This window comes from Poecilia mexicana, unplaced genomic scaffold, assembly GCF_051168715.1.
Source record: "Poecilia mexicana isolate PSO_F unplaced genomic scaffold, ASM5116871v1 scaffold_23, whole genome shotgun sequence".
Lineage (NCBI taxonomy): Eukaryota > Metazoa > Chordata > Actinopteri > Cyprinodontiformes > Poeciliidae > Poecilia > Poecilia mexicana.
In genome coordinates this window covers 15,956,325-15,984,200 of record NW_028263392.1, presented here as the reverse complement: position 1 = coordinate 15,984,200, position 27,876 = coordinate 15,956,325, and the positions used below count along the sequence as shown (strand labels likewise).

Genomic DNA, 27,876 nt, shown 5'->3' with positions numbered 1-27,876 from the left:
GGCAATTACTTTTATTCTTTGAATATGGTCTCAATCATAGGTGTTAATAGTCAAAACACGTCAAAATACTCCAACTAAGTATTGGTGTACTTAGTTGGAGTATTAAGTAAAGAATATTTAAGTATTAAGTAAAGAAACAAAACAAAATAGAAATATGGTTTTATTTTCTAAAAAAAAAACATATTTCTGAATTTGAAAAGTTGAAAACTTGTGAGAAAAAAATAATTTTTAAATTAATCTAAAAAAATGTATATAGATTATACAAGATTATATTTTTTTTCTCGTCATTTTGATTTTTTTCTTACCATTTCAACTATTTTTCTTTTTTTAAAGTTCTCTTCTCTTCCTTTGACATTATTTGCACTTTCTTGTGTTTTTTCTTATTTCATCTTTTTTCTTAGAATTTGTATTTTTTGTCACACTTTTAGTTTTTATTTTAAAACGTTTCTTGTCATTTCGACTTTATATCGATTTGGTATGACGTCATAGTCAGATTGCGCTGAGTAAAGAGAAATATCGAAGCTGAAAGAAGCTTCCAGAACTGGCACAGAGGGAGTTTGGCCTTTATATCCGTAAAAAAGAGGTATAATATATCCTTAGTGGGTATAATGCATGGGTTAACTGTCAGTTAAACATTTACCAAACAATTTTCCATATTTCAGAATGAAAAAATGAAGTATCTGATCTGGACGGAGCCAAGTCCCAGCTAGCTGCAGCCCTTAACGTTAGCTCATGTAGGAAGACGTTTTTCCCCGGTCAAACAAAACTAAAGGTAAGTTAAAAAGTTGAGGTTTGTGTTAATTTTATATTCTGTTAAGTCTTTTTATGTTTAGGCATTAAAATACGTCGAAATGTTTCAAGGTCAATGCTAACATTCTCACTTCCGTTTAGCTAACTGTTAGCGCGGCTATGCTAATGTTAGCATTTAGCTTAAAACAATTTAACCGCTGTTATAAATATCGCTAACTTGCTAGCCTTCAAGTTGTAAATTATTATTACGTTCCAAAATCTTTATAGTATATCCACTTTATTGTACGGTTTATTTACACACAGATTTAAACGGCTGTATTGCAAATTGTCGTTCATTTACATAGTTACATGAGTTCACATCAGGCTCACTGAGTGCTCAGATTGGTGGCTCAAATCTAACGGCATAATTATCAGCAGCGCCAATATAGAGAAACTAGACTGGAAGGGAAGTTTTTAAGCAAAAATTCAGAGACCTCACTCAGAAAAATGTGGGTGTTAAAATGTGTGATACACATAATCCTGGAGCTCTTAAAATTTCTATATTTTCTTCTCATCTTCGCTGCTTTCATTTTGTGTATTCAGAGTTGTTAATTAAAAACTTTAAAAGCAATCGGTTGTATTAGATTTTATTTTAAAATAACATTCTTTACCCACTTAAAGTTACTGCTCTTCAGTGACGCTTGACTTCACCCATTGATCCAGTTGCTGTTGCTGTTTGTGTCCACTAGATGTCGGAAGTAAGCTTTGAATTAAAACATGTTTTACATAACAGCAGGGCCAAATTATATCTGAAGTTCTCCCATTACATTAAAACCAGTCGTTTCATGATGAGATGGGGATAAACGTGAGTGGATTTCAGACAGGATAAGTTGGACTTTATTGATATTTAACTTATCTTAAAATAGCCTGTTTTAATTACAACATTTGACATATTAAGGGCACAATATAATGCATTTTTTGTGTCCTCAGGCGACACGAATACGAAATGTTTATCTGACACGGTGAGAAATTATGCACATTTTTTACAATACTTTAACCATGGAGGAGACTGTCTGCAGAAAAAAATGGAGGATGTAGCGAGGGAATAATTCTATGTAAACATGGATTAATAATTAAAAATTAATGTGAAAAAGACACTTTAATGGCTCCATCTACTAAAGTAGATCATGAAGATCCTTTGCACACTTATAGATTAAAGCAGAAATCATTATGAATGGTTGTTTTGAGAAAAAAAAAATCTGAATCAAATTAAATTGACATAGTAAAATACAGAACCAATACTGTCATGATAAGATAAATTATCCCAGAAGTCATTGCGATAAACAGTAATATTGTTGTTTTCAGAGCATTTTCAAGTAGTATAGCAGTAATGGCATAATAATATAAGAACACACTATCAAAGATCAGTAAACTTTAAATTGTAATGAACATTTAACTCTGGAACTGGAAGAGATTTTAAATATCTAAAATAAATAAAACAACAAATAAAATGACAAAATTTTCCCTCCGAAAAGGGTTTAGTTGAGACCAAAACACCAGACTGAAGACATTTATCATCCAGTTTTTGTTAGAAAGAAAGAAAAGTAAAAATTATTGATATTGTTTTAATTTATCATGAGATTTATTGATTTATTACTTATTGAAGCATTCTGATTCAGAACCACTTAAAGATGTTCATTAATGCAGACTTAATTGAAATGTTTTCAGTCAGAGTTGTCTTGCAGTGACATCTGGTTGAAGCTACATGAACTGCAGCAGTTTGAGCTTAAAAATGATTATTTTAAACATGAATCCTGCTAATAATCTGTTAATATTGTTGGTTGGGCTGCAGAAAGAAGCCAACTTTTACATCTGGGGTTCATTTATGAAAGCAGTTAAATCAATTAGCTGTTTGGTGTGAATCCAGCAGGAATATCGTCACAGATGCTCGCCATGAAGTTGCAGATTAAAAGTGAGCGTTTTGTGAATTTTGGGCCACACAAAGTTGCAGAAAACATTTGAATGAGTTTTCCTTTTCCAGCTCTCTTGCAGTCAGAGTATTAATTGTATGACAGAGAGCACAGCTGTCAGTGTGTGTGTGGTTGCAGTGAACCTGCTCAGAGCTTCCTTTGCAAGAGGAAACAACACATAACTTCATGGAAATGCCACAGTGTGTTTCGCATATGTTAATGAGCGCTGAGAGTGAGAGCATTCATGCATGTTCAAAGACATCAAGGTGTTACCTGCTTTCATCAGTCAGCGTTTTCACTGAAACCATCAAACTCTTTGGGAAGAGTGGTTGTTAAAAACAAGCTGGCGCCAACCTGAGTCAGCTTTTTTTTTGTGCACACTGAAAAGAAAAATCATCCAAGTTTCATTTACACACCTTTTCAGCTTTTATATTTTGAAACATAATGGCATTTCAATTTGCAGACAAAGGACGATACAGCAGAAGAATATATCACATTGTAATTGTTTTATATCAGACGATATCAATAATTATTAGTTTTTTGTTTTAGATATCTAAAGTCTTTCCTGTTTTATCTAGTTTTCACTTCACTCCATTGTTTTTTATTTTTGAGTAGTTATAAGGCGAAACCTTAAACTGCTGCTGCGCAAGTTGCTCAGTAGGCTGTTGCTAGGTAACCGAAGTAGGGGGGGTAGGGGGCACTTGGAACTGCTTGTTGTTGCTAGGTAACCAAAGAGTTAGTGAATTAGTTGATTCCACCAACTTGGCTTAGTTTGGATTCAAGGATTTTTTTTTTACTGTCGTACCACCTTCGCTTGTTTGTGATATGAAATTCGGACTCAGGTCCTAGATTAAGAAGAAACAAACAGATGGATAATAAAGTAATTTATGTAATTTATGTATGCTAAAAAATGTATATGCAAATAGCCGCAAGATGTTGAATGGCTAAACTTTCCTCTGCCTACATTTCCCAGAATGCTGTGCAGTTCTGGGCCAGAGGTCAGTGATATTATTGAATATTCTATCAGACGTATTTTCTGTTGATATTGATCACGTGTTTATCGTGATATATATTGTTATTGATTTATTGCCCTACCTTCAGGTTTTAACCAGGTTGAGATCTGGACTTTGACTAGGCCATTGATTAGCTTGATGGACTCACATTTGACTCTAGAATACTTTGGTGCACAGAGGAGAACATCAGGTGTTTACGCTGATAAACACTTTAGAATGTCGCAGATTCTCCCTGATTTTGTTACTTTTGTCCAAAGGTTACTTTACTTTTGTGGTTTGTTCTTGTTACTGCTTTGCAAACCAAATTCCTGCTGCAGTATTTTGTTTTTAGAAACCCTGTAGAAATTTTTTTTAATTGCTTTTAGCATTTTGGAGGTAAATTTACTGGGACGTCCTCTCCTTGAAATGTTTTCTCTCTCATTCTGAGGAAACTTTATAAAATAATCTATGAAGATCCTTGCATCAGGAGCAGACATGCATTTATTATGATTTATATATATATATATATATATATATATATATATATATATATATATATATATATATATATATATATGCATGCAGCAATTTTTGACATGCTTAAAAATTACGTCTTGGGAAGTTCAGCATACTTATTAATGTTTTTTAGGCCTGATGTCATTTATGGCTGTGAAACCATGCAGCCTTAGCGTAAAGATTACTAATACTTTCCTGTGGTTAGTTGATTTGTTCCTCTTTTTGACTCTATTCACAACCTGATGGTTTGCTAGTAGTTTCACACAGCCTTCCTATTTCAACCATTAATGATTCAGCTCCTGTTTGAGGACAAAATTGTCTGATTTTAGAAGAACCCGCTGCAAATAGAAATCAGACTTTCCCTCATACCAGAAAAGAAGAAAGACGCGATACAGATAAAGTATCAAATAGTTAGATTTGTCATCATTTCCGCTGGTGTTCTGATGTATCTCTGCTTCTGAGGTAATCTCCTCATGATCTTCTTATCAGGAATCAGCGGCTTGATTCAACAGTCTGTTTGCGTAGGCAGTTCCTGTGAATATCAACAGAAGTCATTCAGATCATTTTTTTCTCTTTTGAAACCATTTGAGATTCAGCGCAGATGACAAATACAAATTACAATATTTATTATGATTTAAGTTTTTTTGTACTGTTTGACAAGCTGATTTGAAAAAGTGTGCAAACTTTCAGTTTTTACTTGTGGTAAAGCTAAGCTAGTGGTGTGCTAGACTGGGTTTTTTCCCATTTGATCCAAAATTTTTATATTCATGGAATAGCTGAGCTTGATATTTGTTAAATTAGTTTGACATCTGAGCTGAAAGTGTGCTAAATTAGCATCTTTACACATAGAAAAGCTAAACTTAAGGTGTGCTAAACTAGGTGCCGTTGCCAATGAAACGGCTTGTCCAAAATGTTTAAATTAGCTTTTTTTACTTCTAGAAAATTTGTCCAGTTTAGATCGTCTTACTGATCAAAATAAGTTTTAAAAGCTTATCTTAAAGTGTGCTAAATTAGCATCTTTACACATAGAAAAGCAAAGCTAAAGGTGTGCTCTTTTCTGTTTTTGCACAGTTGTTGTGTTACTGTGGCAGCAACTTATTTTTACAACTGGAAGAAGCTGATTAGCGTCCCAAAAGCTCAAATAATACGTGAACTACTGAAAAGGAGAAGAGATTCATATCACCTACTCCAACATCTTTCCATCCAGACAGATTTAAGAAAGAGCAGCAAAAGAAAGTGAGGTGGATTAGCAGGACATGTTAGCATGCCGGACTGGAATGAGACTCATACAGAAAGTCTTAAGTCAGAGGCCTCTACAGATTTGTTGCAAGACTGACTGGTACAGGAGATTCTTCCTCCCCACGGCATCATCATACACAGCAACTCTTTGAAGATATTTGGATGATTTGAATTACAACAGCATTTAGTTTCCCTTTGTAGTTAAATAAAGTATTTTTTAACTGAATTGAATTATATTTGGGGCCAGTTGGAAATTATTCAACAGATTTCTGCATTAGCAAAATAGGATGACTCATTTTAAGACCAATGTACTGATGTGCATTCATGTTGAAACTTTTCACAAATGTTGAGATTCCCGGACTCCACCTGCGTGGGATACGACATTATTTCTTAAGAAGTATATTTAGTATTTGATGTTTAAGACAGATACTCGAGGATTCAGTCTCTGTTCAACAAATTGTAATGAAATCTGGTTTGTTTACATTGTGAACACTTCTTTGGTTTAGCTGTTTTGAAACAGGATTGTTCCTGACTCCATTTCTCTTTCCTCCCGTTTGTTGTAAAATGTTTCCTTGAGCTTCCATACAGCCTGAAAGCATCATCATTGTTGCAGTTCTGCCAATCAGGCACCATCTTATTTGTGGTTTCCTGTCCTCTAATATCAGGCTTTGTGCTGCTGAACCTTAGCTGAAGTGCAGAGTTTAGATGCCTCTTTATCTGTCGTGCAGCGTCTGCAACAAGCTGACTCACTCTGAAACCCACACACTCTGACAGCGACCACAGACACAGAGGTGGGGGTAAAAGTTGACTCCTAGTGTTTCTCTCAGTGTTGTCAATGTTTCCTTTAAAGCCCTGCTGAAATGCTGTTTAGCACCCGGACCTAACAGACCCTCCACCCTAATCATCGCCAACCATCCATTCAGAGCCCTCATCTTCTGCCGCCTTCAGAGGCTATTTTTATCTCCTGATAGAGCTGATTTCCTCTCTGTTTGCTGCAGATGCTGCCTCATTCTCAGTTTCAGAACAACTTATTTTCGATCGGGACGCTCCGAAACTCTATCATTTAGCTAGCTGTTAGCTAGCAGCCCACATCTCTGCCTGTTTTGATTGAAAAACAAAATTTAAATAAGGAGAGAACGGCAGACAGTCATTACTGTATGGTGGCTTCGCAAAGTATTCACTAAAACCAAAACTCTTAACACATTGTTTAATGTCATAACCGTGAATTTTAATAGATTTTATTGCATTTGTGGATGTTACTTTAGAAAGTACAGAAGTTGCCAACTCCAGAAATCTGATCTTTATGGAAGAGTGGCAGACATTTTATCTTTTGAAGGACGTGGAAAACGGGATTTTTCTCTTATAATTTTACTTTTGGGCCATTTTGATGTGTTTTTACACCTGGGAGCAGCTGATTATAATCTGAAAACTTCAGACCACGTTACTCTGCAATATCGTCTTCCTTTACTTGGATGTTGAGCTGTTGGCATGTCAAACTGTCAGACAGCAACAGTCTTCAGTCAGAGGCGTCTTTAGATTTATTGCAACACTGACTGCTACTGGAGATACTTCCTGCCCGCAGCGTCGCCATCCATGATGACTCTTTAAATATGCATGGGTAAAATGAGTTGCGATTGCGATAAAGTGGTTTTCATTTTAATACACGTACGTAAAACTTAAAAGGCTCAAGGTTTAGACTATTTCCAGCTGCACTTCAAAAAACAAAGTATTTCTGGTTTAGTTTCTAGTGCAAATATCTTGGTACACATGAAATAAGAAAAACTAGCTTGCAAGTAACTTTTCAGCAAGAAATCTGAACTTTTTTTAAGTCAATAATTCAATAACCCAAAAGGGGAAAAGAAAAGAACACACACAGGGAACGCTAAGGGCAGCACCAAGGCTCCCAAACACGAGCTTCTAGCTTGGCAAAGCAATCTAAAGCAGTCAAGCTACTTAGCAGAACAAGCAGAAACAAAATAGTTCAAAACTGCCACAGCAGTTGTACAAAATGGTTCAAAACAAACTGCCCAAGCAGTTGCAAACCCCAAACAAGGGAGACAGCTTCACAAAACCTCTTCCAACTAGCTGCCCCATTGGAGGAATGGATTCAGGAGCCTTTTATATGGTGCAGGTGAGCCTCATCAACATCTGATTGGCTTGACAATCCTCTGCTGGTCCAATGGTGTAGCTGTTCTCCTGCAGCCTTCAGGCAGCCAATCAGGAAGGTGTGGTCTCACAGCTGAACCTGCATAACAGAAAGGAAGCCTGCACAGCCTCAAGAGGCCAGGGGCCAACTGGCCCTTTTATTGAGGCTACATAAAAAATTTAGTTTATTCTTTCTGTTGTTTATTTATGTCGAATATTTAAAATGTCTTCCAGTTCCAGTGTTAAATATTAATCATAACTCAAAGTTTATTGATCGTTGAGAATGTGTTCTCGGATTTTTATGCCATTACCGTTATATTTAGGGATGTGCCGATCAGGTTTTTTCCTGCCGATACCGATACCGATCACCCATGAGGGCCGATACCGATCACCGATACCGATCACATAATTATTATTATTATTATTTTTTTTTTTTTATCATAAACACTACCGGTTACATTATGTGGAAAAGGGAACCATGAATTCACCTTAATTTAGACAAAAACTTGTTTTTAATAACTTTTTTCAAGAAGAAAACTAAACAAAACAGGCTAAATAATACAAAGAGCCAAAATAAAACCTCTCAACATTGCCAAAAAAATTCAAGTATAAAACTTAACATTCAAAGGCAAAAACAGGTTCCATACAATAAACAATCCAGAGTTACTGAATGAAAACTTCCTGATAGCATGGCGGCTAGCTGATTACTGCTAGCTCTGATTGGCTGTTTCTGACTGAGCGGAGTAATTATGCAGAACAGGGAGGAGATCGATTATTTTTTTAGAGATTATCTGTCTCATGTTAGGACAACTAAAGTTTTAATACGCATGTAAAAAAAATTTTTTAAGTTAGATGCTGCAGCTTTAAGCAGGTTCGATGTGAGAGTCACTACCAGGTGGAGCAGAAGCGGCGCTCCGTCTGTGAAATATTACTACCTGTAGCGTAGCAGCGGTTCAACAGGAGAGCAGAACCAGCGTCTCACATCGCAGCTCGAAGACTTAAATAATTTTGCGGGTTATTTGTTTAGCTTTCTGACCATCATGCTAATCCGGGTGAGTGTTTGTAGCTGTGCGCTGCTTTACCTGCTATCTGATCCTCCGTATGTCTTTTTTACTGCAGTGAGCCTCGATGTAGCCAAACTCCGTCAAGTATTGTTTTTATGTCGTATTAGCTTCGTTGTGTTGATGCATTTTGACCTGCTTCAGTTTTCCGCAGCAACACGCAGCAAACTTTCCCATTCACTCAGTGGTTATAGTTCCACATCGCTTAGGATTTGTTGCTGCGCGTTTGCGCAGAGTGAAGGAAAGAGGAGACCAGCTGCACAGGCAGGCTGCGAAATGAGATGATCGGTATCGGCAACAAGAGCCAATGATCACCGATCATACACTTTTTCACGAAAATCGGCCCGATTATGATCGGTGACCGATCGATCGGCACACCTCTAGTTATATTATTTGAAAATGGTTGCAAAACAACATTATCTTTTATCACAATAACTTCTGGGTCAGTTTTGTTTTATTATGAAAGGCTGAAAATCATCCCTAAACATGACCCTTCCTTCTCCGTGCTTCACAGCTGGTCTGAGTTTCTTTTCCTGGATCGGTGTATTTGGTTTTTGCCAAACACGTCCAAATAAGTTTTAGACTCACCTGTCCAAAGAACATCATTCAGGATTTATTAATGTCCCCTCTCAAATTTTAGGTAGGTCTTAGACAGCAAAGGTTTTTTTTCTTGCATAAGATGAGGATGGAAATAACTTTCAGTGTTTTTGGAGACTTCTTTTAGCATCTTGCGGTCTGCTTTCAGGATGAACTTTGCTTGTAAGTCCAGAATGGTTAATGTGAGAACTTTATATCCCTATTCAGACCCATATATTGATAAAATTGGCTCTTTAAGTTTCGATGGTGTTGAGTTTGAGGTCTTTTGTTGCTTTTGGACAAAATATTCACCGACGATGCACACAGAGGCTTTTTTTCTGAGACTTTCCGTCCTGCTTCCAGTAAAATCGGTAAAGGATCGGCTTTATCCACGTTGTCCGAAAGCAAGTTTACCTAAAAGAAAAAAAACGTTTCTGCTGATCACGACTCTTTTGTTTTATATTCTGAAACAACATTTTCTTACACATCTCCTACGTGTGAAGTTATCAACACAAAACGCAACCTCAAGAGCCTCGTCTTGTAAACAAAAGTGAGAACGCACCTGCGTCACCAACTGTCCTGCCAACCAGATCTGAACCAAACTGCTAGCAAATTATCCTGAACTTTCCGCTCTTCATGCATGACAAAGTGCCTCTGGATAGTTTCGGTTCATCACCATTGCATGTTTCCAGCTTTACGACTCTGAGTCAAGTTTTTTCGTATAGCGCTTTTCAAAAGGCCCCTTTCATATCTGGTGCCCTGCAAAATCATTCGTGTCAATGGCAAATCTGAAAAGTGTGTCCTGCATTTGTTTTTTAGCCCCCAGGCAGCAGTTAATGTACTGACAGCCATCTTTAATCCTACACCAATATCTGATTTTAACAGTATCTGTTGAAGGAAATTTGTTTTGATTTTTAAGGTAAAGAGCAACCATGTTATGCTTGTTGAGGTTTTTCAATAAAAATATACAATAATCATCAATTTCTTCAATGAAATGTAACATTTTGTATTTATTTACACCAAATGCTTTATTTGCTAAATGCTTTCTTATATTGCTTAAAATTATTAGAGCTTTTATAGCTCAAAAAGGCTAAAAAAATTAGAATATTGTGAAACAGTTCAATATTTCTGTTATCCCAGAAAGCAAAGCTCATCTTATATAGATTCATCTCACATACAGTGAAATATTTCTTGCAATTTTGAGAAATATGTCTTGCAGAAAATGGAAAAACTCAAATTCTGTTTCTGAAAATTTGAATATTGTGAAAAAGTTCACTACAGTATTCATAGAAAGTTGAGTGGAAGGAAAAAGGGTGGTAAGGAAAGGTGCACCAGCTTCGTTTTTCATATAAAGCGGAGCTGCATCTAAACATCGGAGAAATGTGATCTGGATCTTAATGCAGTGATGGTAAACTCTGGTCCTGCTGGTTTTTTCCCCTGCTGCCTCTCGGCCAACTTTAATAACTGGGTGATTAACAACCTTCTGTGTCGCTTAATGGCCTAAACAGGAAGTAACACAACTATTTCAATCGTGATTCATTTGTGAAATTCATGGGATTTTTCTGCAAGGGTATCTAAAAACTACAATAGTGTTTTGAAAACTAGCATCTGTTTTTATTTTTGCCCGGTCTGAGATCTGTGTGAAAGTCCCTGCAGTCAAAATGGCTGCTAGCTGCGGCCAAAATGATTGTATTTCATATGAATTCAGTTTGTCTTTATGAAATTTTACCATTTTAGGAAAACCCTATGAAAGTCTTACGCCTGCGCTTTTCCTCACCATGGATGCCGTATTTTTATAGACTTGATGCATCTCATTGAGAACTAACCATGGGTAACCATGGCAACCAGTGACAGTTTGAAGGCAGGCCAGCACTTTCTGCAGCATTTTCTCTATACTCTGTTAAGGTATGTGTATGATGACTTAATTTCCCTTTGGGACAAACCAAATATTTTTAAAATCAGATTTGCATGAAAACTTTAACACACCGTAGGTGAGGTTCGGATGAATTAGTAAAATAAACACAATATGTTGAGAAAATGTACTTTTATAGTTGATGTTTGTTAGTGGAAATGTAGAGAAGACTCCAGTTAAGTGAACATAAATGGATGTAGATCTGGAAATATGGGAGGAACACCTGATGGAAACTAACGCAGCTGTACACTTTATGAATTTGTTTAGTTTAAAGCTGCAGTTTATAGCTAAAAATAGCAACAAGAGATTCAAACCAGCTGATTATAGCAACTGGAAGACGGCAAACTAAAGGGGCTCTCGGACTGAGCCGTGCAGAACTCCACTCTTCTTTTTTCTTTAAAAAAGAAAAGAAAAAAGGAGGAAAGCAATAAGCTCAACTGAATTAGAATTGATGTTTTTATTTTCGCTGCCAGCGGCGCTGAGAGGAGCCTCAGGGTTTTCGTTGACCACACAAACAGACACTGCTGCGGTGGGAAAGCACAGCTCGGGTTCTTAGAAGTCACAGCTTCACACACAAACACACATACCGCCTGCAGTGCATTGTGGGTAAGCTAGCAGTTACTGTAAGAAACGTCTACGGGTTTATGAGAAGTGATGTAACAGGAAGTGACATCGCTGCTGTGGGGTGGAGGGCCGGGGTCCATCCAGTGTATCTAAGATGCAGCAGAAGTTTCTGCTGCCTGCAGAGGCAGTTTGAGTTTGGTTGTTAGGGGAAACGTCTCCGAATTAAAACATAAAATTAAAACATAAAACATGTACTCTTTATTCAAGAGTACATGAAAATAAATCTGCAGATAAATGCTTTAAATTAGAAGAAAAATAAAATCATGGTGAAAAGTTACATTATTTTTTTGCACAAATGTAGAGCTAAAATGGAAAAATTGTAATTTTAAGTAGACCTTTGCTGCTTTGCTGGAGGAGAAAATACATTAACAGTGACTTCAGATAAACAACTGATAGATCATTTCCATATTCTCAGAGGACTCTGCAGGCCCCAGGTAGCAGGTTAAAGTTCATGACAGGAAAATTCAGAATAGATGAAACAAATCAGAATTTGGAAGGGACTCTTTTCTCTAATAAAATATTGGCAAAAAATTGAACTTTAGAGATGTTTATTTATTAAGTGCAACATTTTACAGTAAGTCAGCCAATCAAATGCGAAGCACGGTGGTGGAGGGTTGATGCTTTGGGCTTTTTGCATCCATATGATGGAGTTATTAAACAAACTATGAACTCCTCTGCATCCTAAACATTACTAACAATGTTTAGTCCAAACATTGTTAGAAACAACAGAATAGCTGAACAGCATGGTGCAATGGCCTAGTCAAAGTCCAAATTTCAATGTGAAATCAATATATCCTGTAGTGGGAGCTTCAGAGACGTGTCTGCAAACCTTAAAGTGTAACTAACCCCCCTGTGAAAGCAAAACTCCGCCCCAAAACACATTTAATGAGAATTTCACCCAAGTGGGCGGAGCTAATAGACACTGGGGGCGTGGCCAGGTGTGGGGCTGAGCGGAGGGGTTCGCAGGGCTGTGGGCAGGACAAAACGAGCACTGCTGCCAGCTTAGTGACTGTGACGCTATATTTAGCCACTTTTTTCTGTTATTGGAAACTTTCATGGGGACATTTGAAAGCAGCTCTGCATATGAAGGCCAAATTTACACTGAAGTGTAAAGATGAAACCCTAAATAACGTGTTTAGAGAGTTAGACTTTAATGAACTGAAACTGTTGGGAAGAAGAGGAGGAGAAACTGGTAAAGTCAAACAGTTCCAACCTCACATCGTCTGTCTGTGGTTCCTTCGTTGCTCTTTTAGCCTACTTCCTGCTGCCAGACAGGTCCTGTAATGCCCATAATCACATCTGGCTGATTTAACTCTGGGTTTTGTAAATAATTTATGATGTAACAAGGAGAGCATTTGCTTTTTCAGTTTGGTTTGATATAATTTCTTAATAAATAAAATCCATCATTATTATAGTTAACTACAACTAATAAAATCTAAAATTAATAAACCATTTTATATTCGTCAATCGAAGTAAATAAAAAAAAACTATTAATTTAGAAGACTTGCCACTAACTGGAACTAGTTGTACGTTTATAAAACTAACAATCGTTAGTTTTTGTGTTCCTAAATCTATTTATTAGCCTTAAGTTTACATCAGCTGTCAGCAAATTACACTCTATCCAATATATAATCATAATGATAATATCACTTTGAATTCTGCACATAAAAATGAACAAAAGTATTAAAAAACAAAAACTACTACTGCAACTAATAAAAATTAAGCTAAAACTCAACAGTATTTAATTAATAACTTATAAACACCCTAAAAACGTTTTAAAACTGAATTAAAATTAAAACTAATCCTGGTCTGAACCACAGAAAATAAAAAACACGTTCAACTGAAGTGCTTTCTGTTTATTTCAACTTGTGCCAATCAATAAATACACAATAAATAATCAACAGTCATAACAGCGTGATTCACTATTAAATAAAACTCTTAAATACAAAATAAATACGAAAAAACTAGAACATGTCAGCAAAAACGATGAAATCCCTGACGACTGTAGTACTTCTGCTGTAATAATAGTACATCAGTGCTGGGCTTGAAGGTGCAGAGAAGTAAAAGTACTTTACAGTACATAATAAAAAACTTTGGTGTACTTTGTACTGTAAACATCATCGACTCTCCAAGGCACTTCAGTAAAAACAAGTTGATACAAAATTCACTCAGTCCCAAGAAAGAAAGAAAAGAAAACTTGGTTTGGACTCTGTTTACTTTCATTTAAAGTGTCTGACCAATCAGAGGACTCCTCCTCATCTGGCCCCACCCACCTCTCTGCCACCGACCAATCAGAGTTCAACACACTCTATCCAGGGTTATGTTTTACATCGAGCTGATCTTCTCAGTATTTTACCTCCCGATGTTTTTAAAGTGGATAAATCAAGTATTTCCAGGTAAAATTATTTATCCTAATCTTTGCAGCATCTTGTTTTCAAGTAAAAAAAACATTAAATCCCATTTAAAACATTACGACGTTACATGTGTCAAGCTTAGCCTCATAGTTTGTTGTTTAGTCAATAAATATATATGTGTATGAAAGAATCCCCTAATTACAAAATCCTTAACAGGCACTTTAATTTCAGTTTTCGTTATCTGACATCCTTATTTCGCTGGTGTTTTTGTAGCTGTTATTGCTGCCCTTTTGCTTGTCTTTCAGGCTCCCAGGCGAGACTTGGTCCTGGTCTGCCGCCGCCGCCGCCGCCGCCTCCTCATGACGTTGTCTGCCAGTGAGTTTGCTTTTTCGTAAATCCACGGCAGCTCCCACAGTGCTTTGCCCTGCACCTTGATGTTGTCCATCTGGAGAAGGAAGACCGGTCAGTTTCCAAATAATATCAACAAGTTCATCGAGTGATGAGCTGCATCTGTAAATGCTTAATTAAGATGATTTATTGCATTTTAAGACCTTGAAAATACTCAAAAAGTCCAACTTTGGCCTCTTATTTCCATTATTTCGGTTAAAATAAGGTGATTGTTCTCAAAGCTTCTTTAAAAGTCTTTAAGATCTCTAGGAGACTTTCACAAACACTTCACAAGGTGTTTTAATAAACCCAAAATGGGCCTTTTTGAACCCAAACATCAGTCTTGATTTTGAGAACTTCAAATATTGTTGAAAATCCTTCAGGTTTAGAAAGCATTCACACAATTTGATGCCACACATAATCCTTATTAGTAAAAACACCAAAAATAACTAAGAACTTCTCCTGATGGAGATTTCAGCAGAACCAAGTGAAGAACCGTTTCCGTACCTCAATGTGTTTGAGTTTCTGCAGTTCGTGGAGAATCTTGACTTGCTCCTTATAGCTGTGCAGCTTCAGATCCCTGATCTTCTCTAAAACTTTGTTCAGGTTGGACCTGGTGTTGCCGGCAGCCAACGGCTTGGCGGTACTGGGGTCCGACGTGTCCACTTTGTCCCCGCTGGTGGCCGGCAGGGGGCTTGGAGTGGGCAGCTCCTTCAGCATGTGTACAATCAGCTTCTCATACGCCTCCAAAACGCCGCCCATGAACAACATCTGGGACTGGAAAAGATTTAAAAATTAGTAAGAAGAGTTTTAATTGTCCATTTTTTTACTTTTACTACTATCTGAAGAAGTTACTTAAACCTGTTAAATGCAACAAAAAGCTGCTCATCTCTTGCTTGACTAGCATGTGCCAGCCTTGAGGTGCTAAAGGTTTTTCACACAGTGGAAAAACTCTGTGGTCTCCCACACAAGAGTTAAACTAAGTGTAGTGTGGGCCATGAAGGGGAATGCCACCCACTGCCTGTTAAACATGAATGTCACATTCCAGTTTTGCTCATCTGGATGCGACAGTTTCATCTGGTATAGATGCTCATTCAGGTGCGGCTGGAGGGTCGGAGGTGAGAAAAACTGTGTCAGACTGGATAAAAACTACATCGAATTGTTGCCTTTTGAGGCGTTAAATGAGTCACAGGAGGTCTTAGGAACATTTGCTCTAAGGAAAAAGTGAATAGCAAACCCCCTGGGGGCTGTACACGCTAGCTGGGCACTAAAGCTATGCTAAAAACTCCAGTGAACACCAGAAATAATGTCTACATATGCTACAAAATAGCCCATGCTTTATTTATGCGTTTCCTTTGTGACGCATGCATTCACCCGATTCTTTAAATAAATTCAGCTCTAAAAATAAAAATAAGCTCTCATGGTTACAAACTTTTAGCTGTATTAGTGCAATTCAACAGATTTACCCAAATCATAGTGAAGAAATGATCTGAAGTTCGATTTTCTGATAAAACTAAGCCCTTTGTGTTCAGGATTTGCTTTGTAGTTTGTTCCTCCACTGATCTAAACCTGAAACTGATCTCCATCTTCACATGAAAACCACACCACTCTTCACGAGAAACGCCAGCCTGTGCCACAAAGAGCTTAACGTTTGAAATCATCTACAATTAGCTCTTGAAACTAACAAAATGCCAACTTTGTGTCACAGTTTGGGGAGAGTGAAAGTTCCAGTTTGAAGGAAAGAAAACCACAATAACCTCAAAATAAACTCCTGTGTTAAAGTTCAGGTTTTTCAAAGTGTCTGAAAATGTTTTGGCAGACAGAAACACCAGCTAACTCCTAGCTTGGTAACATCGGCAAGTAAACAGCGTCTACCTCTCAACAGGCTCTTAACACACCTACATGTAAACATGCACACTCACACTGGGAATATTTAGTCCCTAAAATCCACTTTAAATCCCAAATTTTACATCAATATGTGAAAATAGCTTCACTATATAAATATTAGCTCAAGTAGTTAGCCTAGCTTGGCATCAAGCTAACCAGAACATGCTAGCATGGGTTTTCTGATGCTCAGAAATATTTACTCTCTGCCTTGTGTTTGATTATTTTTAATAAAATAATGGATTTTTGCTGTTTTTTAACAAAGTTTCTATTTATCAGTGTTGCTGGATTTAGATTATTTTCTAAAATAAAAGGGTCAAACTAAAACCTGTAAATACAAATTACAGTTTGAAATACTAACCAAAGCTCTGGATAAACATATAATAACATTATTTCTGAGAATCAGCTGATAATTGTCAAAATTTGACCTAATTTAAGACTCCAAAACATTTAGGTGCCGAGAAAATCCTGGGTTAGGCTTTGATCAACTATAAAAGTTAATTTATCTAAATATTATGTATAATTTGTTTGCGTTGTAATCAAATACCTTATTTAAGGATGTTAAGTTATTAATATCAGTGCTAAATCTGTTTATGTTGTACTTTAAGCTAGCAGCGCTTAAAGGTAACGGCTCTACAACAATGGTGCTACACAACTATGAGAATTAGAATAATTCAATTAATCTATAACCACAATGAGAAATATTTTCATAATTCACAACCAAAGTAAGGACTTTACACTATTGTTTATTTTTGTAGCTGTTATTGATTTAGATGTTTGATAGTGAACATTTACCTCCATTTTGCCTTTCAGTTCTTCTTTGGGGAACACCTGCTTTCCGTCGTATATATCCGATTTAGAGATTTTCTGCAGAAAGATCAAAAACACAAAATATTTGTTTTTATAATAATTGAAATAATTATCATTCCTGCACATTTAAACAGACTAGCATTGAAAGAAGGCCTTAATGGTGCATTCACTGTTAGAAAGGGAATCTCAAAGTTGCATTCTGCTTGGCTTTCAAAATAAGATGAAAATTTTAACATTAAATAATTAAGCATGATTTCTGCAGAGGCTCACAGCAACAAAAAGTGTTTTTGGTGCAAATATTTCAGTATTCTTGGGGGAAAAAAGACAAAGCTAATTTAAAAGTAACTTTGCAACAAGATGCAGGAGCTTGTTTTAAGAAAATATCAAAGAAAAAGTTGTAGTTCCACTGACAGATTATTGCACTTAAAATCATTCATTGTTCCCATGTTGCAAATGAAATAATAAGTCAGTTTGTCTTTTTTGTCTAAGTACGCAAACATGTTTGCACCAGTAAGACTTTGTGTTTTTGCAGCACAGATTTGTAGTGCAGTAATGCAGAAGTAAAACTCCTGAAAAGTCTCATAGATCTTATTCTTTTCTAGATGTTTTACTGTAGCTGGATTACAGGACACTTGTTGTTGCATTAGTTGTTGAAACAAACTTGAGAAAAGAGGCACAGAGTTGTTGCATGAAAGCAGCAGGTGGCCTTTAACCCACACAGGTCTACGTGTTTGCGCATGTGTGTGTGAGAGTTTGTGGCGAGAGCATCAGGAAGCAGCAAAGACCTCCACACACTCAGACTGAAGCAGCTCGGCTGCCGGCGCCGCCGTTCGTACTCACATAGTGCTGCAGCAGGTCCTGCAGGGTTCTGTTCATGTCCTGAGGGAGGTACGACCCGCTGACCTGACCCACAGACAGCCATGCCAACAGGCAGACCACCTTCCTCATCACAGAGCCCATCCTCATCATCATGCCGCTCCTCTGACTGTCTGCTGAGGTGTCGGTTTGATTCCCAGAGCGATCCCGATGCGATAGCCGGTTGTTTTCGATCCCTGTCGGAGCGACTCGGAGGACCGTCTGCCAGTCGTGTCTCTCACCCTGAAGTTGGCTCAAACTGTTTGACTTGTCATGAAAGCTTTTATTTATATCAGCCTATGAGAGAGAGAGAGAGAGTGATGCAGAGATGCAGCAGTGATCTAAGTGTGAAAAATGTGGTTGTGCAGTTTCCTTTAAATCACCAAACTTCATAGAAGTGGGTGAGGGGTCTCCCACTCATGCAAGTTCAACAATTTATAAAGTTTCTGATAATTTCCTCCCTCTCCCCTGGATTTGATGGGAAGTAAAGGTGCAGCTGGTCATTTTGGGGGGTCAGCAAGCTGCAGGGATGCTGATGTTCTGCATAAGAAGACAAAGCAGCTGGAAAACGCTGAGGTGGTTTAGGCTGCAGCCTGCGTCGGAAAGCTTTAGATCCAACAGAAACCCCATGGAAACTTTTACAAACGCTGATCAATCTGGTGCGTTTAGGGTTTCCCTGGGAAATCTGAGGAGTAATTAAACAGCTGATCTCACTTTGAATAAACTGGATTTATTACTCATTTTAATGCAATGCAAAAAAATAAACTTTAAAATATTCTTTTATTTTAGAGTTTATGGCAGTAATTGTGCAACTTTTGGTACAACGGCCACAATGTTCAGACTGGAAAGGCCTACACTGCAAAAACTCCAAGTATTTCCGGTCTAGTTTCTAGTGCAAAGCTCAAGTTATTTATTCTACTTGACCTTATTTTAAGTAAATAATTGAATATAAATAAGAAGTGCTACTGTTATTTATTGCAAGATATTTTTTACCATAACTAAAAAGATCTGCCTGTAGAAGTAGTATTTTTATCTACTTAGACGAGCTCCTATATCTTGCATAAAAGTAACTTGTAAAGTTATTTTTTCATATTTAAAGTATAATGAGATATTTGCATCAGAAACTAAACAAACCTACTTGGTAAGATTAAATGTTTTCACAGTGTAGACTCTGAATTTCAACAAAAAAGTGAATTTTTTAGTATTATACACTGCTCAAAAAAATAAAGGGAACACTCAAATAACACATCCTAGATCTGAATGAATGAAATATTGTCATTTAATACTTTGTTCTGTACAAAGTTGAATGTGCTGACAACAAAATCACACAAAAATCATCAATGGAAATCAAATTTATTAACCAATGGAGGCCTGGATTTGGAGCCACACACAAAATTAAAGTGAAATGGTCCCTTTATTTTTTTGAGCAGTATACGTAGAAGCGAGACTTTACTGCAAAAAACCCCCTTAATTTCCGAATGTGACGTATTTTGTTCCTGGTTTCACTTTTTTTATTTTTACATGCATAACACAAAGTGATTAGTTAGAACTTCTGCATTTTCTCCTGAAATTTATAAGCTTTTTATTTTAGAGTTTATGGCAATTATGATTCACAATTGTGGTACAACTTCCACAATGTTTATGCAGGAAAGGCCTACACTGCAAAAACATTTGGTCTAATTTCTAGTGCAAAAATCTTAGTACACTTGAAATAAGACAAAACTAACATAAAATAAACTTTTTAGCAAGACATAGGAGCTTGATTTAATTCAATAATTGTTAATTAATTTCATAACATAATTAAGCCTCATAAAATGCATTTTGCATAACCGCTGCTCTGTGCAGGATCCCAAATCTAAATTAGAGAAGTAAGTAAGTTGCTGAAAAGCTACTAGTTGGTTTTGTCTTGTTTTAAGTCTGTTAAGATATTTGCAGTAGAAACAAGATGAAAATATTTGTTTCTTTCTTGTTTTGTTTTTTTAAAGATCTCAGTCGTCAAACTGCAAAACATTAAATTTGACCAAGTATGAAACTGTCACATATTTGCAGCTTATCAATGAAGGCATAAGTGAAAAAGCTGATTTTCTTAGACTCGTCTCCAGCATTAATATCTACCCAGATCGCAGCTTATTGAAAAAGTTAAACTGATTTTAAATGCGACACAGTTGATTGTAATTCAGCAGATAATCTCTGATGTCGTCCACAATGAGGAAAAGCTGATTTCTCATGAGAAGAGCTGTTCATCTTGCATGCAAGGGTACCCATGGAAAGTTCAGTGGAAGGAAAAAATGTGGTGAAAAATAATTTGAAATGCATCACATATTGTGTGATAAATCACTTTTTAAAATTGAATTACTGAAGTAACTTCTTCACAGAGCATATATTCATAGTTAGCATGGTTCCTGTCTGGTTTCCTCTCGCGCTCCAGACTGATTACTGCTTGTTTCTCTCCCAGTGAAATGGAGATCTGCATCAACATGAAGGGAAATAATCAATCTAACTTACTGATATGCACCTGCAGTGGATCAGGTTCATACCTTGTGTAAAAATAAAGGAGGAAGAAAATTATGAGGCACAGTAAATTTTATTGGGAAAATGCTAAATGCTTCCATGATTTTCTTACTTTTACATAAGTTTATATATTTTCTCATATATATATTTACAGATATATATATATATATGATATATTTTCTCTTGTGACGTTCAGCTTCACCAGGAATAATGTGACTCATATTATGATGGAAAAACGGAACAAAAAGCCGATGATATCACCTTTCTGTGCTGCAGTGGATCATTTCACAGAAACAGCAGAGCAGAAAGAAAAGGCAGAACGACAGTGGGTGGCGTTAAAGGTTCTGCCCTGTGCAGAACCGGTTCTGATTCTGACCCGTCTTTCTGTCTGCACACGAAGTGAGATAATTACCTGGAACATTAAACAGACGCAGTTCTGCGATCGTATCACTGCTGCGCGACTTTTGGGTGGGAAACAACCTGCTGCAAGATGCATCAGCTGCAACCATGAAAGAAGGAAATTAAACCACAGGACGGTCGGCGCTTCACAGAAAGAGCTTTATAGCAATCAAGACCAGATGTTTGACTCAAAACTTAGTTATTAGCATCAATGTTTCTGCATTACATGTAAATAAACGTATGAAATCCTGCAGATGTATGCATCCCCTCTTCTTTGCAGAACTACAACAAGTTCAGTCAGACTGGAATCAAACGTCTGTGGAGATCAGATTTTAATTCTTGAATCAAATTCTGAGTTGAACTTTGACTAGGCCATTCTAACACATGACTCTGCCTTGATCTGAACTGGCAGTTGTCCTGCTGGGAGCTCAAGTTTTCTGCAGCCTCCTAATAAGGTTTAGCTCCATCATCTTCCACACCATGATGCTGCCACCACCATGTTTCAGCTTGTAGAGGGTTTTGCATGCAGAGATGGATGCACAGTAAACTGATCACATCCAGCAAACTGAACAAACTGTGGACTGCAGGTGAAATGTGACTTTGTAGGCCTGCGGTTTAGAATGCTCTGCAGAGTTAAACGTCTGCATGAAGGGTTAACTCAGTGACACCCAGCAGCAGCAGATAAACTAGAGCCAGACTGGATTTCATCTGATGCATAATGGTCTGAGTTTTTATCGAACTTTAATCTTGAGTGTCGTTTGTAACTTTTAGCTCCTCAAAAAGCAGAAATGTTATCAATATGAACAACTTTGAGGCTGTGTTGGTGGAGTTTTAGGAAATACACTGACATTTACAGCAGGTTTGGTTTCTGTTCTCATTCATGCAAGAATTAAAATATTTTTTACTGAGAAGTAAATCGCAGATCTTTTCTCAGTAACTTAAAGGGACAAAGTTTCTTTCCATTTTTATTAACTTTGTTTATAAATAAGAATCTGTATTTTACATATATTTCTTTGAAGAAGTTATTGTTCTGTAAAAATAAATGTTGCCCTAAAAGATGAAAAAGTGTCCATCTACATTAACTGTGCCTGTAGGTGAGAAGAGGCCACTGGAAATCCTTCAAAGGGCCAGAAATGGCCCCCGAACCGCACTTTGGGCACCGCTGATCTAAGCCATCCATCGTATCTCTGGCTTTTTTTCCTGCTGGTCTAAAGTCTTCTGCAGCTTCTAATATTATTCTGGATTCAGCTCCATTTTTCTTCAAATCCCTGCTGGGAAAAAAAAAGCTTTCCCACAGTATTAATATGCCACCACCGTGTTTCAGTGTGACCATGCTGTGTTCAGGGTGAGAAGCTGCATTGAAGGGATTATTGTTGTTTTGGTAGGAATGAAAAACAAATTCTAGATTATTCAATGTAAAGTTTCAACCTTTTCCTGTTTCTTTGCATCAAAATGAATTATTGCAGTAAACTTTACATGAAGCTCAGCTGCAGGCAGCGACCTGAAGATAATGTTTTCTAATTTTGTCGCCAACTCATTGTCTTATTTTCTTCTTCCTTATGATGTTCAGCTCTGAGGAACGACACGAGAGCCTTCAGTTGTCTGACGGCGGCTGCTGCTGCTGCTGCCATTGAGCAGAAAAGACGAAGCAGATGAAGAAACGGAAAACAGGAAGGTGAGGACGCTCAGGTGTGAGAGCGTACGGGTATCCCCTGCTCACGCACATTAACGCTGGAGTTTCACAAAAGGAAGTTCGTCTCTGTTTGAAGGAAATGAACTGTTTCTTCTTAAATACGATCCTGAATATGAAGCATCTTATTTTTACAAAACTTCTGATGAACCTAGGGTAAAATCCTCTCACTGTATTTACTGACAATGTGATTCAATCAACTTTAGCTTTTAAAATGCAACAAAAGCAAAAAATAATAACATTAGCAGAACCTTTAGAGAACAATGCAAGTTATTCAGATGGTTAAGATTTAAAATATTTGGAGATTTTTCATATTTTAGAGTTAAACCTGATGAACAAATAAATCTCTTCAAATACAGGAATTTATTTGTGTACTTGCAGAGTTTCTAATGATTGGCTCTGCATATTTTGCCTAATTTAGTTTTATGTGTGTATCTGATTAACTCCTAACCACTGAGCTTTAATGGGTTGATGGTTCAACGTTTTCATTCAGCTTTCTCGGTTTCCAGATGTTAAAAAATGACATTAATAGCATAAAAATGTTCTTAGTTGAATTGTCTTGTCTTCTTATCTTAAATCTAAGCTATTGTAGAACTGTTATCCCTCTAAAATTTATATTTCAGAAAATGCTTCTAATAAAGAGAAGCCAGAAAAAGTGAGTCAGAAATAAAGGATGGTTGGTTAATAAAGCAAAGTGCCGCCACTGAATCTCAATCTCTATACTTGATGTAATCTTTGATACTATAAGATTCTTTAATGCATTTTAATGACGAAATCAAAATATCAGAACAGCTCTATAAGCCACATTTCCATCGAAATATCATGTGAATTTTGAGAAATGTCGCAAAAATGAAAGGAAATGTTTCCATTTAGTAGTTTGGAGTGAATCAACCAGGCTACGCAAAAGGTGGTTCTGTCAGATGTTGATGTTACTCATTGCTGTAATTAACAGGAAGAATGAGAGGTAAAAGTTTGTTACGTCAATTGTGTTTCCGTCTCATCTTTATCGTATTAACTCTTTCAGAAAAGCCAAAACCAACCTTAAGCGACCATTAAAAACTTTTTCATGAAACTCAGGAAGTTACTTTGAGTTTTAACGTTTCCACCAACCATTTTTAATTGATAGATATTTTAAATTGCGCATAAAAAAGCAGATGAAAACACGGCTTGGTTGGACAGAGCATCTGCTCTTCTCCTGCTTTTTTTTCAGCAAATCCCAGAATCCCAAGCAAACAGGAACCTGGTCCAGACAGATGAACTTTTCTGCTTCTGCTGATGATGATTTTTGGATTTGATAGCCCGGTTGCCATGGTTTCTGATTGGTTTCTTGTAGATCTTTGTCAGAGTTGGTTGATTCTTATCAAAAAGAACCCAAACAAGTTTTGAAATGAACTCGAAACTTTTTGAACTGTTTATGAGTGCTGGAGTGTAAGAGCAGCTAAATACTTTATATCCTGAACAGATGAAGAAATGAGGCCTCTGGTAAATTCCTGTAAGTAAAGAGTTGATGGCTGTTCAGTTAATCCTCCGTTTATCTAGAAAGTCCAGTTTGTTTGGTGAGGTGTGAATCAAACTCTGGTCCGCCTGAATCCTCCTGTTGAAGTGAACTCTGGTTCGGTTTGAATGCATGCGTGAACGCCAAGACTGCTCCAAAAGCAGAAAGTGGACTACACCATAGGGCATTCTGGGTAAATACAACCAAAACAGATGTGCTAACCTCGTGCTAACGGGACAAATGACTCGTGGTCTTTAGCCAAAGGTTTCATGTTGTTTCCTTCAGTGATTCTTGGTGTAGCGCCCTCATAGGTGAGGAGGGGAACAGGCTGCTTAAAGGATTTGGTTGGTTTTGACAGTGTGAAAGAGAACTACAGCAGCTGAAAATGTAACAAATGTTTCAATTTTGGTCCCAAATCGAACCGAATCCACCGGACTGTCAGGTGTGAAACTCCCTTAGTGAGTTTTATTTAGTTAAATTTGAGCTTTCATGGTTGTATTGTTTATTTTTTGCACTCTGTGTTGCTATTTTCTAGTAAAACACTTTGTGATCACTGTGTGTGAAAATTTGCTTTATAAATGAACTTACATGCTTATCTAATACTGTTACCAGAATACCTCCAAATGACTCTGCTGTCTTTTTAACTAAAGATTATTGCAAAGGCTCAAATTCAGACTTTAAGTTTGACTTTTATATTGTTTTGACCGTCAGCCATATTGGTTTATCCTAATGTAACTTCTTTTTTACTGACGTATGTTTAAAAGTCATGATTTTTATTTATTTGTTGACGACCTTGCCAGCAGGTTGTCCATTTTGATGAATCATATTTTCTAAACGTTTGGAGAGTGGACGTTTTTCTTGGTGTGACCGAGGAGAAATCCCAGAGTTGCACTGAGGGCTGCCCCTGTACGACGAGGCCTGAGTCAACGGCTGTGGTTTGACGCTGCATTCAGATGCTCCTCAGTGTAGGAAGGTGACGACAGTAGGAAGACAGAAAAAGCCGAAAGGTCTTTTTACCATAAGTGTGAAATGAGTTAAGTGACGTGGTGAAGGCGTGATCGCTGACCGGACTTCAACATGCAACATATCTGAAGCATTATTTTAAAAAGTTACATGTTGCGAAACGAAGTGGGGAAATTATGTCAGAGTTTGAAAGGTGTTGCTGTAGAAGCTGCAGTTGTTAACCCTTTAAAGTAAATTCAAAATATACACGTCTGTGATCAGTTTGAAGCAGAATTCATTTAGTTTTACAGGAATAGATGAAGTGGGCTGGTTTGCTTTTTCTTAAGATACAAATTTACGGTTGACTGTTTCTATTACAAACATAAACGGCTTCCAGAACTTCTGTAGAACTGATCTCTTCCTTCCCACCTGAAGAAATGTGCTTACAGCTCAAATTAAGTAAAGAATCACTAACGCTGACGTCGACGTACCAAAACTGGAACATAAAGAATTACCAACCAACCGACTGGCGGGCGTTTGGGCGTTTGGGCGGTGTGAATGGAAACACGAACAGGGGAGGCAACGTGGTTTGTTAGCCAAGCTCAAGGCTCCAGACACACCTGGTATTCTTTCACTCTTCCTGTTGGATAATAAGATATATCTGCTAAAAATCTACTTTTTTTTAAATGGAGAGTTGGTTAAACTTAAACAAAATTTCTGATTGAACTGTATTATTGACAGAAAACAACGTCAAGCTGAGTGGAAACATCACTGGTACTGGAGTCCAACACCAGCTGCCAAACTTCCAGAAAACTGCAAAACAGCTGAAACACAAAGCTCCTTTAAACCAAGGCTAAACCCTCCCTGTTTAGAGTTACCTTTAATTTAAAGTAAGTGAAATATTGATCAGTATATTTGATATGCAATTACTTGGTGATTTTATTGATGGGATTTGATAAAATTTAATGTTTATTGCTTGTTTCATAATTGATTATTGGCGTTTTTGAACTGCCTTGTTGCTGAAATGTGCTACATAAATAAAAAAAGTTTTGGAACATAATGGAATCAAATAAATGCAAAAAGATGTATTACTGGACACTGAAGTAAAACAAACAAAAAAAACAACAACTTTGTTTTATTTTTCTTGATCGTACTGAAATGAATACCAGGCTACCTGAATACATACCGAATCATAACTTTTGTCGACTAATTAATATTTTGAAGGTGTTGACACGCCCCTAAAAAGTCTTAAATTAATTTATCTAAAATTAAAGCCTTAAAAAGTCTTAAATTAATTAAAAAAAAATGCAGGTTGGTCTTAAATTTTGTAAAGATGAATCTACCTAATCTTGTATTTTCTGTGTAGTTTTTCCTCACTGTGTTAGGATTAGGTCAGGATGAACTTTGAGTCACACCTTCATAGCATTCTCTGACTCACGGCGGTTGAAGCTACCGCTACCTAGCTGCTAATGTACTCTTGGTAGCTACCTAGCTAGTTTTTATGTGCATCATGGCTAAGTGCAAACTTATTGTTTTTCATACACTTTTATTGTGATACTCGTCTTAAATTTCATTCATAATGGTCTTAAATTTGAGTTGGAGAAACCCGAAGGAACCTTAATTTTGTTGTTTTGATTACAGTTGAATAATCAAATCATGCAGTTAGTTAATCTGTTAACTGATTAACAAGTGTGTGGAATTAGTATTATTATTAACAGGATTTGTCATTTCATTTTATATTTACATTTATTATTCTTTTTTTACGTTTATATTTACATAGTTACATATGCTAACTAGTTGTTAGCCACAACCGTCCTCTTCTCAGTGTTTTATTACATCATGCAGTGGAGGGGAAATCCCTCCACATGATTGGTGAAGAGAAGGGAAACCTGTTGATGTCAGCCTGATGTCACAGGATAGTCATTCCACTCACTTTTTCTTCTTCTTCTTCTTTCTCCACCGAATAAATGTTTTCCTTCAGAAGGTGGGATTTAGTACCGCTGATATTTTCAGACATTTTTTTATTTATATACTTCAGAATTTCCTTTTAGTTGCCAAGATTTAAAATGAAACCGGCTGTCAAGTTTATATCCTGTTTAGTCTTTATACGCCTGTAGACCTGCTGCCCTATTACTCAACCAAAATCAGTTTGTTTAATTATTACCTTTAGAAATGTATTTACATTTAAAAAATCACCAAATAATTGGTTCTTAGACTTTAGAGGCTGATTGCCTCTATTGAAGAACACCGCACCCACTTCAACAAGACGAGACTGACTTTATTTTAAATTTGAAAAAAGAAACATTGACGTAGGTAAAAGTAAACTTGTCTTAAACCAAATCAGAAGATTTTGCTGCTTCCTTTTCTTCTTCACCAAATAAAAGCTGAGTGGCATCTGATTTTCGTGGTTGTAGGATTTCCCTCTTGTCTTTGGTAAAAGACCACGAGTCTTTCTCCTGCTAGCCTAGCGTGTTTGTTTTGGTTGTATTTATCCTCTGGACAATACTAGCATCATGTTATTTTATTTCTCCACTGCATTTAACACAATTCAGCCTGATTTTATTTGTCAGAAACTCTTCAGGTGCATTCACACCACTTTTGTGTTGTCCGCTTTAATCCAACTCCACTGCGTTAGCCTAAAAAGTCTGGTTCGTTTGGGGAACGAATCTGTAGTACAGATTTGTGGCTGTACTACACCACAAATCTGGTGTAGTACAGATTTGTGGAGTCATTTCTAGCGGGAGAAATGACTCCTGGTTTATTACCAAAGACGAAACAAAAATCT

General features: G+C 36.9%; 1 protein-coding gene and 2 long non-coding RNA genes across 3 annotated transcripts; 2 read left to right on the top strand and 1 right to left on the bottom strand.

Moving 5' to 3' along the window:
• Positions 1-219: 219 nt before the first annotated feature.
• Positions 220-14,512, top strand: LOC148152537 (uncharacterized). Its single transcript, XR_015762170.1, has 3 exons — positions 220-583; positions 663-772; positions 14,424-14,512. It is a non-coding gene; the product is annotated as an uncharacterized LOC148152537 (long non-coding RNA).
• On the bottom strand, positions 14,420-18,171 carry ifng1 (interferon gamma 1). The gene is made up of 4 exons (NM_001360738.1): positions 18,040-18,171; positions 17,185-17,256; positions 15,013-15,282; positions 14,420-14,563 (listed from the first exon to the last, which is right to left on the bottom strand). Exons 1-4 carry the CDS (start codon positions 18,169-18,171, stop codon positions 14,420-14,422), a joined length of 618 nt encoding a protein of 205 aa, NP_001347667.1.
• LOC148152536 (uncharacterized) lies at positions 15,216-23,638 on the top strand. Its single transcript, XR_015762171.1, has 2 exons — positions 15,216-15,303; positions 22,535-23,638. It is a non-coding gene; the product is annotated as an uncharacterized LOC148152536 (long non-coding RNA).
• The last annotated feature ends 4,238 nt before the right edge of the window (positions 23,639-27,876 follow it).

What these genes read in the sequence shown, in the direction of transcription:
- ifng1 (NM_001360738.1), bottom strand. Translation starts at nt 18,171, where the DNA reads ATGATGATGAGGATGGGCTCTGTGATGAGGAAGGTGGTCTGCCTGTTG. An exon ending in AGGACCTGCTGCAGCACTAT is followed by an intron (nt 17,257 to 18,039) that starts GTGAGTACGAAC and finishes ATCTTTCTGCAG; the next exon opens with AAAATCTCTAAATCGGATAT. An exon ending in AACTGAAAGGCAAAATGGAG is followed by an intron (nt 15,283 to 17,184) that starts GTAAATGTTCAC and finishes AATCTTTTCCAG; the next exon opens with TCCCAGATGTTGTTCATGGG.